Consider the following 16919-nt stretch of genomic DNA (forward strand, 5'->3'; position numbering starts at 1 on the left):
TAATACTTGTATACTTGAACGTATTCATACACTCGTACAAGTACAGTATACTAAAGGGGCAAAGGGAGCTTAAAACATTTTTTCCCTAAAATACCCAGCATGGCATTTAAGGACGCATTATTACTTTCAGCTTTGGTACTTAAACAGAAATAGCCCCAAAGTAGCTTCGTCTCGGCCATCATATAAAGAGACATCGCCACGTCATCAGCAGAATCGCCGGTGATTCCCTGTGAACATGAAGACTTTGATAAATAGTATGCTTCCTTTTGCAGCATTGTGCCTCTCAAACGCACTTGTACAATACTTAGAGAATTGTGAGCACACACAATTCCTGAGACAGGGTCCGCCGTCATAGGTCCCTAGGTAATGGAAAAGCTAAGCAAGATTCAATATTTATTATTTAAAAGCAACCGCAGTTCTTTTCCCGACATTACCTCTGTTTAAACTTCAGCTGAAAAGTATGTTCTTGTGATACAGGCCATCGCTGTCAGTGTGATCGGTGATCTTGAAGCTGATGCTCAGCCCAGCCACTATGGAGACGGTTTTGGAAGCCATGGACTCGAGACCCGTGTATAGAAGCTACAGTTACGGATGCTGGAAGAGGAGTGCTGAGGCTGAGCCCGAGGCTGATCTAGCCGACATTGACAGGAGTATGCCCACAAATCCCATGATCATACAACCAAGCCGAAAATTACTAAAGGAGAAGTGTATTGTGGCCGCTCATACCTTCCTCCTGCAGCTTCACAGAGAGGAAACGAGATCCTCCCCCTTGGCCAGCTGGTACTCAGACGCCACAGGCTATGAACCACTGTGCATGGCAGATCATAGAGACAATAGACCGAGTCGATTGCCAATCATACATTATTTAGAGAAATGTGAGCACACAATTCCTGAGACAGGGATCGCCGTCAACAGCCGTCGTGCTGGTAAAGAGATTATGCGGTATGCTTACAGCATGGCGGCAGGAGCGCCTGCTGGCAATCTCACCACCATGGTAAGCACCGAGTGTCAGAAAATGAGACAGCCATAAAAAGCTGACACAGGCCGGGCCATATATGGAAGGCCCAGGCAAAGCTAGAACTTCGCAAATCTCTCAATCAAGCAAGAGGCTGATCCTTCCCACTTTGGAAACGGCTATGGCACCTATGGGCACACGTCCTTCAGGCCCGTGTACAGCAGCTACGGTTACGGACGCTGGAAGAGGCGTGCTGAAGCTGAGCCCATGCACATGCCACTAGAAAATGGAATGCCACAGGGTGGGGTTCTCAGTCCAGCCCTATTTAACACATTAATATCCTGCATCCTCAATATACAGCTCCCAGTGGGGTGCAAGATCATCTCCTATGAAGATGATCTTGTCTGGACCTCGTGTCTGAGGAGTGTTGTAGGATCTCTGCAGCCAAATCCAAAGCCATGGCTCTGAGACAAAAAGTTCAAGGCACAAGTCTGAAAATCCAGGGAATGGACTTGGAATGGGTTCAGGACTTCCTCTACCTTGGGGTAAGGATAGACTGGACCCTCTCCTTCCAGGAGGTCTAGTACCTGGTTCACCGAACCAAAACAATACTCTTGTCATGAGAGCAATGAGCAGGAGACGCATAGGAGCCAGACACAAAGTACTAAGATCATTCTATGTACATGCCGTCCGGCCCATTGTGGACTATGCCTCACTCACTGATTGGCACAAAGAAAAAACACAAAGACAAATTGGAGACAGTCCAAAATGAAGCTGCCAGGATCATTCTGGGTGCCCCAAGGTGAAGGAAGGTCCTCAACCTCCTCATGGAGGCAAAACTTCTCCTCCTGGACTCACGAATCAATCTAATGGCAGCACAATTCCTGTCAAAGGTCATCCAGCCTCCCAGGAACACAAGCCTTAGACAAAAAATAGTCAGACGCCTAGAACAAGACAACAAGCTCTTTGCTTGTCTCATACAGCCAGGGTGTTAATAAGCCATCAGCTCAAAGAACTGCTTCCTGCTAAGGGCATGGACTCCCCCCCACCCTAACTTTGTGGAAGCCCCGCCGAGGGCACAAACCTCGATAGAGTTCTCCATCATGGGCGTAACAATGAAAGGCAAAAGCCCAGAGGGTCATTTCAGCCATCACTCCTCCAGGTAGTAGAACCTACTTCACGGATGGATCAGTCGATCCCTTGAGCCACACTGCAGGCGCCGGCTTCGTAGTAAGGGATGCCACAAAATCCATGAGGGTAACAGACAACGCCTACTCACTACAGGCAGAGGCAGTTGCAATCATGGTTGCCCTAGGCCACGCGTCCCTGAGGGAAGAACACGTGGTCATACATACTCCAGGAGCAGCCATCGACTGTCTTCAGCAGCGCTCACCCAAAGACAACATCTACCGTCTGACTACTATCCTCACAATGGCACAGAGGATTCTTGCTCAGGGTAGAATAATAATCATAAACTGGGTCCCCAGCCACATCGGCATCAGAGGGAACGAGCTTGCTGACAGACAAGCCGACATTGGCAGGGGTATGCCCACAAATCCCATGATCATACAACCTAGCAGAAAATTACTGAAGGAGAAGTGTACTGCGGCCGCTCATACCTTCCTCCTGTAGCTTCACAGAGAGGAAACGAGATCCTCCCCCTCGGCCAGGTGGTACTCAGACGCCACAGGCTATGAACCACTGGCACTCTCTGAAATAATCAACAGAGGTACCGAAGTCATTCTTCACAGAATGCGCCTAGGTTTCCACTGTGCATGGCAGATCATAGAGACAATAGACCGTGAAGTGAGGTGTTGCATGCATTGCGGCGAGCCGAACGCCACACTTGTACAATACTTAGAGAATTGTGAGCACACACAATTCCTGAGACAGGGTCCGCCGACAACAGCCGTCGTGCTGGTGAAGAGATTATGCGATATGCTTACAGCATGGCGGCAGGAGTGCCTGCTGGCAGTTCCACCGCCACGGTAAGTACCGAGTGTCAGAGAACAAAATGAGACAGCCATAAAAAGCTGACACAGGCCGGGCCATATAGGGAAGACCCAGGCAAAGCTAGAACTTCGCAAATCTCTATCGTATCGCATCGTATCGGATTCAGCTTTGGAGGTCACAGTCGCTTCAGAGGGGAAATGGTCGTTTCTACGGTTAAAGGATTCTTTTTGGTCAAGATAAATAAAACTGAGCAATTTTACACAATGCTTTCTTTTAAACATGCCAAATGTATATATGCATGTTATTTTAAACAAAAAGAATAGGCAAAATCACTCCAGTAAAACTCGTACATCGAAATAGTGTTTTGGGTGAGAACTGACGAAACCATTCCTAAGTGCTAATGTTTGTCTTTTATTATTATTATTATTATTATTATTATTATTATTATTATTATTCAATAGCGCAGCATGTACACAAAATAATGTTTAGGGAAAAGTAATAGATTAATTCATTCGACATAGTTCCGAACCCCACGTGGGAGTCTTGTGCAAAGTGCAAACCGATTTTCGAGTAAAAAGAAGATATAATTGAAGAAACGGAGCTGAATGATGCACCATGAAAAATGTTAACATTACTTTCTCTTAGAATATGACAGAGTTAACTATGGCAGCTATAAATGAGCTGATCATAAAAGGCGACCTTAGTGATGGTGCATCTCACATGAGCACCCATACTCATACTATATACATATAAATGTTTTACATATATAAATATTTATATATACATGCATAAATAAATTAACTCGGCATGGCATTTAAGGACGCATTATTTTCAAAACTTCGCTCATTTAACCTTGGGACTCAAACAGAAATAACCCAGCAGAGGGCGTGGCTTCGCCTCGGCCATTATATAAGGAGACACCACAACTTCATCGGCAGAGCCGCCAGTGATTCCCTGTGGACATGAAAACTTTGGTAAATAGTATGCTTCCTTTTGCGACATTGTGCTTTTCATGTTATAGCTCTCTGGATAATGGAAAAGCTAAGCAAGATTCATTGTTTTGTGTAAAAGCAACCGCAGTCCTTTTCCCGAATGTACCTCTGTTTAGACTTTAGCTGAAAAGTATGTCCTTGTGTTGCAGACTATCGCTGTCGCCCTCGTGGCGTTTATCGCTATCAGTGTGAGCGGTGATCCTGAAGCTGATGCTGAGCCCAGCCGCTATAGCGGCGGCTTTGGAAGCCATGGACTCGTGTCCTTCAGGCCTGTGTACAGCAGCTATGGTTACGGACGCTGGAAGAGGAGTGCTGAGGCTGAGCCTGTAGCTGAGGCTGAGGCCGAGGCTGATCCCTCCCGCTTCGGATACGGCTATGGCGGCTATGGGCACGTGTCCTTCAGGCCGGTGTACAGCAGCTACAGCTACGGACGCTGGAAGAGGAGTGCTGAGGCTGAGCCCGGATTCAGCTTCGGTCGCAGCTTCGGAGGTCACGGCCGCTTCGGAGGTTACAGGGGCTATGGAGGCTACGGTGGAAGCTTTGGGGGCCATGGTCGTTTCTACGGTTGAAAGAATTCCTTTTGGTCAAGATGAATAAAACTGAGCAATTTTACACAATGTTTCCTTTAAACATGCCAAATGTATATATGAATGTTATTTTAAACAAAAAGAATGGGCAAAATCTCTCCAGTAAAACTCGTACATCGAAATAAAGTTTTTTTGGTGAGAACTGACGAAGCGATTCCTAAGTGCTAATATTTATTTATTTATTTATTTTTTTTTTAAATAGCGCACGCATGTATACCTACATAATTTAATTTTAAAAAATGTTTTAGGGAAAGGTAATAGATTATTTCATTCGACATAGTTCCAAACCCCACGTGGGAGTCTTGTGCATGTTGCAAACCGATTTTCGAGTTAAAAAAAAAAAAAAAAAAAAAAAAAGATAATTGAAGAACGGTGCCGAATGATGCACCATGCGAAATGACATTATTTTCTCTAAGGGTTTATCACAGAGTTAACTATGGCAACTATAAATGAGCTGATCATAAAAGGTGAACTTAGTGATGCTGCAACTCACATGAGAACACTTACTCATACTATATATATATATATATATATATATATATTATATATATATATATATATATATATATATATATTATAAATATATATAAATACATATATACATACATAAATACATTAATTCGGCAACGGCCGAGTCAAACCTCGCCTCTTTGCTATTGTACATTGCAAATATTAATAAGGACTCGTGTTCTACAGACCCGTGTACAGAAGCTACAGTTACGGACGTTGGAAGAGGAATGCTGAGGCTAAGGCCGAGCCTGAGGCTGATCCTTCCCGCTTCGGATACGGCAATGGCGGCTATGGGCACGTGTCCTTCAGGCCCGTGTACAGCAACTACGGTTACGGACGCTGGAAGAGGAGTGCTGAGGCTGAGCCCAGATTCAGCTTCGGCCGCAGCTTTGGAGGACACAGCCGCTTCGGAAGCTACAGTGGAAGCTTTGGAGGACATGGTCGTTTCTACGGTTAAAGAATTCTTTTAGGTCAAGATGCATAATACTGAGCAATTTTACACAACGATTCCTTTAAACATGCCAAATGTATTTATGAATTTTACTCTAAACAAATAGTATAGGCAAAATCACTGCAGAAAAAATAATAAAAATAGAATGTTTTTTGGAGTGAACTGACGAAGCCATTCCTAGATGCTAACACACACACACACACACACACACACACACACACACACACACACATAATATATATATATATATATATATATATATATATATATATATATATATATATATATATAAAAATGCACACACACGTATATATATCATTTCATAAGCTTATAATGTTTTAGGGAAAAGTAAATATATGACTTTATTCCACATAGCTCCACAGCTCCACAGAACACAGGAAACTCATGTGTCCTTGAAGCTATGTGGAGTAAATTCATCTATTTACTTTTCCCTAAAACATATATTTACGAAATAATATATATACACATGTGTGTGCGTTATATATATGTTAGCACTTAGGGATGGCACAGAACACATGGGTGTCATGTGCAAAGGACAAAGCGATTTTCGATCAAAAAAGAAATATAAAGAAGAAAAAGTGCTGAATGATGCACTATAGAACATGTTACATTACTTTCTCTTAGTATATCACAGAGTTAACTATGACAGCTATAAATGAGCTGATAATAAAAGGCGACTTTAGCGATGATGCAAACTTACATGATTACGCATATATACATAGATATATACATAAATACATTAACTCAGCAACAGCCGAGTCAAACTCTGCCCCTTTACTATCATACATTACAAATATTAATAGGGTCTTTTTACAATCTGTATTTTATTCTTTTTTTGCTGATCTATTTACCATTGTCACTGATAATAAAAGAAATGCAATGAAGGAACACTTGTGACACATGAAATAGTGAAAAATGGGGCGGAGCTATATGTCACCACTCTTAGTTGATGAAGATAGCATTCATAAGGCCAGTTAAAAGATCATTTGTGAAATTTACTCGATACTGTCATATCTACTGGAAGGAAAAAAAATACAAGCTTTTATCCATGGGACGACGTACTCCATACTATAAACAATTGTCTGAACACTCCAAGGAAAAAAAGTCAATAGGGTAAACGGAAGTGGTGTTATTAATCTTTTTAAACACCGTATATATATATATATATATATATATATATATATATATATATATATATATATATATATATTAACATATTGAGAAGTAGAAAATCAAAGAAAAATTTTGATGAGATTGGTAGGATTGACGGTTGTTAATCATATCAATGTAATTATAATGTCTATGAAAATCAACACAATCATTCAGTACCATGATTACAATGTGATGATAATCATAAAGAACAACAACTATTATTGGAAACACTGATGAAAGTAACAACAATGGTAATATCGACAGTTATTACAATGACGATTTTGAATAGCATTCCTTTCATGATATCAATATAAATAAATGAGAACAGTAAAAATAATAATTAAAATACAGATAGCTACTTCTGATGATAATTGCAATATATGTAATTACATTCGTAACTATACAATATACCAAAGGGGCAAGTCAAAGATCCTAAAACATTTTTCCCTAAAATACCCAGTATGGCATTTAAGGACGCATTATTTTCAAAATTTCATCGCTTTTTAGTCTTGGAACTCCAACAGAAATAACCCAACAGAGGGCGTGGCTTCGTCTCGGCCACTATATAAGGAGACATTGCCGCGTCATCGGCAGAGCAGTCGGTGATTCCTTGTGGACATGAAGACTTTGGTAAGTAGTATGCTTCCTTTTGCGGTATTATGCATTTCTTGTTATAGCTCCCTTGGTAATGGAAAAGTTAAGCAAGATTCAATATTTTTTGTTGAAAAACAACGGCATTTTTTTTTCCCAACTACACCTCTATTTAGACTTCATCTGAAATGTATGTCCTTGTGTTGCAGGCCATCGCTGTCGCCCTCGTGGCGTTTGTCGTTGTCAGTGTAAGTGGTGATCCTGAAGCTGATGCTGAGCCCAGCCGCTATGGAGGCGGCTTTGGAGGCCATGGACTCGTGTCCTACAGACCCGTGTACAGAAGTTACAGTTACGGACGTTGGAAGGGGGGGAGCCTGAGGCTGATCCTTCCCGCTATGGTAGCTATGGGCACGTGTCCTTCAGGCCTGTGTACAGCAGCTATGGTTACGGACGCTGGAAGAGGAGTGCTGAGGCTGAGCCCGGATTCAGCTTCGGTCGCAGCTTCGGAGGTCACGGCCGCTTCGGAGGTTACAGGGGCTACGGCGGAAGCTTTGGGGGACATGGTCGTTTCTACGGTTGAAGGATCCCTTTTGTTCAAGATGAATAAAACTGAGCAATTCTGCACAATGTTTCCTTTAAACATGCCAAATGTATATGTGAATGTTATTTTAAACAAAAAAATGGGAAAATCACTCTAGTAAAACTCGTATATAGAAATGAAGTGTTTTTTGTGAGAACCGACGAAGCCATTCCTGTTTAAAAATAACACGCATGTATACATATATCATTTAATAAACAAACAAACAAACAAACAAAAAAATTTTTTTAGGGAAAAGCAATAGATTATTTCATTCGACATAGTTCCAAAGCCCACGTGGGTGTCTTGTGCAAAGTGTAAACCGATTTTCGATAATTGAAGAAACGGTGCTGAATGATGCACCATGCGAAATGATGACGCTACCTTCTCTAAGGGTATATCACAACAGCTATAAATGAGCTGATCATAAAAGACGACCTTAGTGATGGTGCAACTCACATGAGCACGCATACTCATACTATATACATATTCATATTTTATATATATAAATGTATATATATACACATAAATACATTAACTCGGCAACAGCCGAGTCAAGCCTCGCCCCTTTGCTATTATACATTGCAAATATTAATAGGGTCTTTTTACAATCTGTATTTCTTTCTTTTTGCTGATCTATTTATCATTGTCATTAATAACTCATTTTCAAAAGAAAGATAATGAAAAAATACTTCATGATACATGAAATAGTGAAAAAAGTGGCAGAGCTATATGTCACCATATTTAGCTGAAGATGCGCCTTCATAAAGCTAGTTAAATGATTATTTGTGATATGCAAAGGGCAAAGCGATTTTCGAGCAAAATAGAAATATAAAGAAGAAAAGGTGCTAAAGGATACACTATAGAATATGTTGACATTACTTTCTCTTAGGGTATATCACAGAGTTAACTATGACAGCTATAAATGAGCTGATAATAAAAGGCGACTTTAGCGATGATACAAACTTACATGATTACGCATACACATATATATATATACATAAATACATAAACTCAGCAACAGCCGAGTCAAGCTCTGCCCCTTTGCTATCATATATATTACATCATCATTATCATATCATATTACAAATATTAATAGGGTCTTTTTACAATCTGTATTTTATTCTTTTTTTGCTGATCTATTTACCATTGTCACTGATAATAAAAGAAATGTAATCAAGGAACACTTGTGACACATGAAATAGTGAAAAAATGGGCGGAGCTATATGTCACCACGTTTAGCTGATGAAGATAGCATTCATAAGACCAGTTAAAAGATCATTTGTGAAATCTACTCGATACTGTCACAACTACTGGAAGGAAAAAAAAATACAGGCTTTTATCCATGGGACGACGTACTCCATACTATAAACAATTGTCTGAACACTCCAAGGAAAAAAGTCAATAGGCAAAACGGAAGTGGTGTTATTTATCTTTTTAAATACCATATATATATATATATATATATATATATATATATATATATATATATATATATATTAACATATTGAGTAGAAAATCAAAGGAAAATTTTGATAAGATTGGTAGGATTGACGGTTGTTAATCATATCAATGCAATTATATTGTCTACGAAAATCAACACAATCATTCACTACCATGATTACAGTGTGATGATAATCATAAAGAACATACAACTACTATTGGAAACACTGATGAAAGTAACAACAATGGTAATATCGACAGTTATTACAATGACGATTTTGAATAGCATTCCTTTCATGATATCAATATAAATAAATAAAAACAGTAAAAATAATAATTAAAGTACAGATAGCTACTTCTGATGATAATTGCAATATATGTAATTACGTTCGTAACTATACAATATACCAAAGGGGCAAGTCATAGATTCTAAAACATTTTTCCCTAAAATACCCAGTATGGCATTTAAGGACACATTATTTTCAAAATTTCATCGCTTTTTAGCCTTGGAACTCCTACAGAAATAACCCAACAGAGGGCGTGGCTTCGGCTCGGCCACTATATAAGGAGACATTGCCGCGTCATCGGCAGAGCAGTCGGTGATTCCTTGTGGACATGAAGACTTTGGTAAGTAGTATGCTTCCTTTTGCGGTATTATGCATTTCTTGTTATAGCTCCCTTGGTAATGGAAAAGTTAAGCAAGATTCAATATTTTTTGTTGAAAAACAACCGCAGTTCTTTTCCCAACTACACCTCTATTTAGACTTCATCTGAAATGTATGTCCTTGTGTTGCAGGCCATCGCTGTCGCCCTCGTGGCGTTTGTCGTTGTCAGTGTAAGTGGTGATCCTGAAGGTGACCAGTCCCTATGGACAGAAGTTACAGTTACGGACGTTGGAAGAGGAGTGCTGAGGCTGAGGCTGAGGCCGAGCCTGAGGCTGATCCTTCCCGCTATGGCAGCTATGGGCACGTGTCCTTCAGGCCTGTGTACAGCAGCTACGGTTACGGACGTTGGAAGAGGAGTGCTGAGGCTGAGCCTGTAGCTGAGGCTGAGGCCGAGGCTGATCCCTCCCGCTTCGGATACGGCTATGGCGGCTATGGGCACGTGTCCTTCAGGCCCGTGTACAGCAGCTACGGTTACGGACGCTAGAAGAGGAGTGCTGAGGCTGAGCCCGGATTCAGCTTCGGCCGCAGCTTTGGAGGTCACGGCCGCTTCGGAGGCTACAGGGGCTATGGGGGCTACGGCGGAAGCTTTGGGGGACATGGTCGTTTCTACGGTTGAAGGATCCCTTTTGTTCAAGATGAATAAAACAGAGCACTTTTACACAATGTTTCCTTTAAACATGCCAAATGTATATATGAGTGTTATTTTAAACAAAAAGAATGGGCAAAATCACTCTAGTAAAATTCGTATATCAAAATGAAGTGTTTTTTTGTGAGAACCGACGAAGCCATTCCTATTTAAAAATAACACGCATCTATACATATATCATTTAATAAACAAACAAACAAACAAACAAATATATATATTTTAGGGAAAAGAAATAGATTATTTCATTCGACATTGTTCCAAAGCCCACGTGGGTGTCTTGTGCAAAGTGTAAATCGATTTTCGAGTAAAAAAAGAAAAGATATAATTGAAGAAACGGTGCTGAATGATGCACCATGCGAAATGATGATGCTACTTTCTCTAAGGGTATATCACAGAGTTAACTATGGCAGCTATAAATGAGCTGATCATAAAAGGCGACCTTAGTGATGGTGTAACTCACATGAGCACGCATACTCATACTATATACGTATTCATATTATATATATATATATATATATATATATATATATATATATATATATATATATATATATATATGTATATATATATATATATATATACCTTAACTCAGCAACAGCCGAGTCAAACCTCGCCTCTTTGCTATTACATTGCAAATATTAATAGGGTCTTTTTTACAATCTGTATTTCTTTCTTTTTTGGTGACCTATTTATCATTGTCATTAATAACTCATTTTCAACAGAAAAATAAAGAAATACTTCTGATACATGAAATAATGAAAAAGTGGCAGAGCTATATGTCACCACATTTAGCTGAAGATGCGCCTTCATAAAGCTAGTTAAATGACTATCAGTGAAATTTGCTCGATATTGCCATAACTACCGGAAGTAAAACAAGACTGCCACGATTTTATCCATGGTGACGACGTGTTCCATACTATAAACAGTTGTGTGTACACGACAAGGAAAAAGGTCAACAGGCTAAATGGGTGTTGCTACTTATCCTTTTAAACCTTATATATATGATATATATATAGGTTAAGGTACTGATAAAGAGAAAATTATAGGAAAATTTTGACAAGAATGGTAGCAGTGACGATTGATAAATATAATCATATCAGTGTAATCATATTAAGTTTATGAAAATAATCATAATGATTCACTACCATGATTACAGCTGATGATGATAAAAAGCATACAGGTGTTACTGGAAACGATGAAAATAACAATGGTAATATCGACAATTATCACAATAACGATTTTTGATAGTATTTTTTTTCATTATGAATAAATATGAACAATAAATATAATGATTAACGTACAGATGGATATTTCTGATAACTGCAATATATGCAATTTTCGTAATTCGTGAATATATGATATATTTCCATATATTCATACACTTGTAAGTATACAATATATACCAAAGAGGCAAGTCAAAGAGAGCTTAAAACATTTTTCCCCTAAAATACCCAGCATGGTCTTTAAGGACGCATTATTTTCAAAACGTCGCTCATTTAACCTTGGGACTCAAACAAAAATAACCCAGCAGAGGGAGTGGCTTCGCCTCGGCCATTATATGAGGAGACACTAGAGCTTCATCGGCAGAGCCGCCACCAGTGATTCCCTGTGGACATGACGACTTTGGTAAATAGTATGCTTCCTTTTGCGACATTATGCCTTTCATGTTATAGCTTCCTGGATAATGGAAAAGCTAAGCAAGATTCAATGTTTTGTGTAAAAGCAACCGCAGTTCTTTTCCCGACTACACCTGTGTTTAGACTTTAGCTGAGAAGTATGTCCTTGTGTTGCAGGCCATCACTGTCGCCCTCGTGGCGTTTATCGCTGTCAGTGTGAGCGGTGATCCTGAAGCTGATGCTGAGCCCAGCCGCTATGGAGGCGGCTTTGGAGGCCATGGACTCGTGTCCTACAGACCCGTGTACAGAAGCTACAGTTACGGACGTTGGAAGAGGAGTGCTGAAGCTGAGGCTGAGGCCGAGCCTGAGGCTGATCCCTCCCGCTTCGGATACGGCTATGGCGGCTATGGGCACGTGTCCTACAGGCCCGTGTACAGCAGTTACGGCTACGGACGCTGGAAGAGGAGTGCTGAGGCTGAGCCCGGATTCAGCTTCGGTCGCAGCTTTGGAGGTCACAGCCGCTTCGGAGGCTACAGGGGCTATGGAGGCTACGGTGGAAGCTTTGGGGGACATGGTCGTTTCTACGGTTGAAAGAATTCCTTTTGGTCAAGATGAATAAAACTGAGCACTTTTACACAATGTTTCCTTTAAACATGCCAAATGTATATATGAATGTTATTTTAAACAAAAAGAATGGGCAAAATCACTCCAGTAAAACTCGTACATCGAAATAAAGTGTTTTTGGTGAGAACTGACGAAGCGATTCCTAAGTGCTAATATGTTTTTTTTTTTTTTTTTTTTTTTTTTTTTAATAGCGCACGCATGTATACCTACATAATTTAATTTAAAAAAATGTTTTAGGGAAAGGCAATAGATTATTTCATTTGACATAGATCCAAACCCCACGTGAGAGTCTTGTGCATAGTGCAAACCGATTTTCGAGTTAAAAAAAAAAACAGATAATTGAAGAACGGTGCTGAATGATGCACCATGCGAAATGACATTATTTTCTCTAAGGGTATTTCACAGAGTTAACTATGGCAACTATAAATGAGCTGATCATAAAAGGTGACCTTAGTGATGGTGCAACTCACATGAGAAAGCATACTCATACTATATATATATACATATTTTATATATATATAAATATATATATATACATACATAAATACATTAACTCGGCAACGGCCGAGTCAAGCCTCGCCTCTTTGCTATTATACATTGCAAATATTAATAAGGACTCGTGTACTACAGACCCGTGTACAGAAGCTACAGTTACGGATGTTGGAAGAGGAGTGCTTCGGCCGCAGCTTTGGAGGTCACAGCCGCTTCGGAGGCTATAGTGGAAGCTTTGGAGGACATGGTCGTTTCTACGGTTGAAGGATTCTTTTAGGTCAAGATGCATAAAACTGAGCAATTTTACACAATGATTCCTTTAAACATGCCAAATGTATTTATGATTTTAACTCTAAACAAAAAGTATAGGCAAAATCACTGCAGAAAAACTCATAAAAGTAAAATGTTTTTTGGAGTGAACTGACAAATCTATTCCTAGGTGCTAACACACACACACACATATATATAAATGCATACACACGTAGATATATCATTTCATAAGCCTATAACGTTTTAGGGAAAAGTAAATATATGACTTTATTCCACATAGCTCCACAGCTCCACAGAACACAGGAAACCCATGCGTCCTTGGAGCTATGTGGAGTAAATTCATCTATTTACTTTTCCCTAAAACATATATTTACGAATTAATATATACACACGTGTGTGTGCGTTATATATATATGTTAGCACTTAGGGATGGCACAGAACACATGGGTGTCATATGCAAAGGGCAAAGCGATTTTCGAGCAAAATAGAAATATAAAGAAGAAAAGGTGCTAAAGGATGCACTATAGAACATGTTGACATTACTTTCTCTTAGGGTATATCACAGAGTTAACTATGACAGCTATAAATGAACTGATAATAAAAGGCGACTTTAGCGATGATGCAAACTTATATGATTACGCATGCATATATATATACATAAATATATGAACTCAGCAACAGCCGAGTCAAGCTCTGCCCCTTTGCTATCATATATATTACATCATCATTATCATATCATATTACAAATATTAATAGGGTCTTTTTACAATCTGTATTTTATTCTTTTTTTGCTGATCTATTTACCATTGTCACTGATAATAAAAGAAATGTAATCAAGGAACACTTGTGACACATGAAATAGTGAAAAAATGGGCGGAGCTATATGTCACCACGTTTAGCTGATGAAGATAGCATTCATAAGGCCAATTAAAAGATCATTTTTGAAATCTAATCGATACTGTCACATCTACTGGAAGGAAAAAAAAAACAGGCTTTTATCCATGGGACGACGTACTCCATACTATAAACAATTGTCTGAACACTCCAAGGAAAAAAGTCAATAGGCTAAACGGAAGTGGTGTTATTTATCTTTTTAAACACCATATATATATATATATATATATATATATATATATATATATATATATATATTAACATATTGAGAAGTAGAAAATCAAAGGAAAATTTTGATAAGATTGGTAGGATTGACGGTTGTTAATCATATCAATGTAATTATATTGTCTACGAAAATCAACACAATCATTCACTACCATGATTACAGTGTGATGATAATCATAAAGAACATACAACTACTATTGGAAACACTGATGAAAATAATATCGACAGTTTTTACAATGACGATTTTGAATAGCATTCCTTTCATGATATCAATATAAATAAATAAAAACAGTAAAAATAATAATTAAAGTACAGATAGCTACTTCTGATGATAATTGCAATATATGTAATTACATTCGTAACTATACAATATACCAAAGGGGCAAGTCATAGATTCTAAAACATTTTTCCCTAAAATACCCAGTATGGCATTTAAGGACACATTATTTTCAAAATTTCATCGCTTTTTAGCCTTGGGACTCCTACAGAAATAATCCAACAGAGGGCGTGGCTTCGTCTCGGCCACTATATAAGGAGACATTGCCGCGTCATCGGCAGAGCAGTCGGTGATTCCTTGTGGACATGAAAAGTTTGGTAAGTAGTATGCTTCCTTTTGCGGTATTATGCATTTCTTGTTATAGCTCCCTTGGTAATGGAAAAGTTAAGCAAGATTCAATATTTTTTGTTGAAAAACAACGGCAGTTCTTTTTCCCAACTACACCTCTATTTAGACTTCATCTGAAATGTATGTCCTTGTGTTGCAGGCCATCGCTGTCGCCCTCGAGGCGTTTGTCGTTGTCAGTGTAAGTGGTGATCCTGAAGCTGATGCTGAGCCTAGCCGCTATGGAGGCGGCTTTGGAGGCCATGGACTCGTGTCTTACAGACCCGTGTACAGAAGTTACAGTTACGGACGTTGGAAGAGGAGTGCTGAGGCTGAGGCTGAGGCCGAGCCTGAGGCTGATCCTTCCCGATATGGCAGCTATGGGCACGTGTCCTTCAGGCCTGTGTACAGCAGCTATGGTTACGGACGCTGGAAGAGGAGTGCTGAGGCTGAGCCCGGATTCAGCTTCGGTCGCAGCTTTGGAGGTCACGGCCGCTTCGGAGGCTACAGGGGCTATGGGGGCTACGGCGGAAGCTTTGGGGGACATGGTCGTTTCTACGGTTGAAGGATCCCTTTTGTTCAAGATGAATAAAACTGAGCACTTTTACACAATGTTTCCTTTAAACATGCCAAATGTATATATGAGTGTTATTTTAAACAAAAAGAATGGGCAAAATCACTCTAGTAAAACTCGTATATCAAAATGAAGTGTTTTTTTGTGAGAACCGACGAAGCAATTCCTATTTAAAAATACCGCGCATGTATACATATATCATTTAATAAACAAACAAACAAATATATATATTTTAGGGAAAAGCAATAGATTATTTCATTCGACATAGTTCCAAAGCCCACGTGGGTGTCTTGTGCAAAGTGTAAACCGATTTTCGAGTAAAAAAAGAAAAGATATAATTGAAGAAACGGTGCTGAATGATGCACCATGCGAAATGATGATGCTACTTTCTCTAAGGGTATATCACAGAGTTAACTATGGCAGCTATAAATGAGCTGATCATAAAAGGCGACTTTAGTGATGGTGTAACTCACATGAGCACGCATACTCATACTATATACGTATTCATATTATATATATATATGTATATATATAAATACATAAATACCTTAACTCAGCAACAGCCGAGTCAAACCTCGCCTCTTTGCTATTACATTGCAAATATTAATAGGGTCTTTTTTACTATCTGTATTTCTTTCTTTTTTGGTGACCTATTTATCATTGTCATTACTAACTCATTTTCAACAGAAAAATAAAGAAATACTTCTGATACATGAAATAATGAAAAAGTAGCAGAGCTATATGTCACCACATTTAGCTGAAGATGCGCCTTCATAAAGCTAGTTAAATGATTATTTGTGAAATTTCCTCGATATTGCCATAACTACCGGAAGTAAAACAAAACTTCCACGCTTTTATCCATGGTGACGACGTGTTCCATACTATAAACAGTTGTGTGTACACGCCAAGGAAAAAGGTCAACAGGCTAAATGGGTGGTGCTACTTATCCTTTTAAACCGTATATATATGATATATATATATTAAGATACTGCTACCATTCCTTTTGGTCAATATGAATAAAACTGCTACCATTCTTATAAGAATGGTAGCAGTGACGATTGATAAATATAATCATATCAG

The 16919-nt window shown here is 39.1% G+C and overlaps 3 protein-coding genes and 1 pseudogene across 3 annotated transcripts; all 4 read left to right on the forward strand.

Moving 5' to 3' along the window:
* Positions 1 to 3346: 3346 nt before the first annotated feature.
* LOC119578058 (keratin-associated protein 19-2-like) lies at positions 3347 to 4512 on the forward strand. Its single transcript, XM_037925781.1, has 2 exons — positions 3347 to 3882; positions 4050 to 4512. The coding sequence occupies exons 1-2, from the start codon at positions 3871 to 3873 to the stop codon at positions 4467 to 4469; spliced, it is 432 nt and encodes a 143-aa protein (XP_037781709.1). The 5' UTR covers positions 3347 to 3870; the 3' UTR covers positions 4470 to 4512.
* Positions 4513 to 4923: 411 nt separating this feature from the next.
* LOC119577649 lies at positions 4924 to 5649 on the forward strand. Its single transcript, XM_037925211.1, has 2 exons — positions 4924 to 4954; positions 5168 to 5649. The coding sequence occupies exons 1-2, from the start codon at positions 4924 to 4926 to the stop codon at positions 5452 to 5454; spliced, it is 318 nt and encodes a 105-aa protein (XP_037781139.1). The 3' UTR covers positions 5455 to 5649.
* A 1362-nt stretch (positions 5650 to 7011) lies between these two features.
* Positions 7012 to 7834, forward strand: LOC119578063 (annotated as a pseudogene).
* A 1978-nt stretch (positions 7835 to 9812) lies between these two features.
* On the forward strand, positions 9813 to 15872 carry LOC119578069 (shematrin-like protein 2). Its single transcript, XM_037925786.1, has 3 exons — positions 9813 to 9859; positions 12337 to 12641; positions 15458 to 15872. The coding sequence occupies exons 1-3, from the start codon at positions 9848 to 9850 to the stop codon at positions 15828 to 15830; spliced, it is 690 nt and encodes a 229-aa protein (XP_037781714.1). The 5' UTR covers positions 9813 to 9847; the 3' UTR covers positions 15831 to 15872.
* Positions 15873 to 16919: the final 1047 nt, after the last annotated feature.

This window comes from Penaeus monodon, chromosome 10, assembly GCF_015228065.2.
Source record: "Penaeus monodon isolate SGIC_2016 chromosome 10, NSTDA_Pmon_1, whole genome shotgun sequence".
In the NCBI taxonomy this organism is placed as follows: domain Eukaryota; kingdom Metazoa; phylum Arthropoda; class Malacostraca; order Decapoda; family Penaeidae; genus Penaeus; species Penaeus monodon.

What these genes read in the sequence shown, in the direction of transcription:
- LOC119578069 (XM_037925786.1), top strand. An exon ending in AGGAGTGCTGAGGCTGAGCC is followed by an intron (nt 12,642 to 15,457) that starts CGGATTCAGCTT and finishes CGAGGCGTTTGT; the next exon opens with CGTTGTCAGTGTAAGTGGTG.
- LOC119577649 (XM_037925211.1), top strand. Translation starts at nt 4,924, where the DNA reads ATGGCAACTATAAATGAGCTGATCATAAAAG. An exon ending in AAATGAGCTGATCATAAAAG is followed by an intron (nt 4,955 to 5,167) that starts GTGAACTTAGTG and finishes AATATTAATAAG; the next exon opens with GACTCGTGTTCTACAGACCC.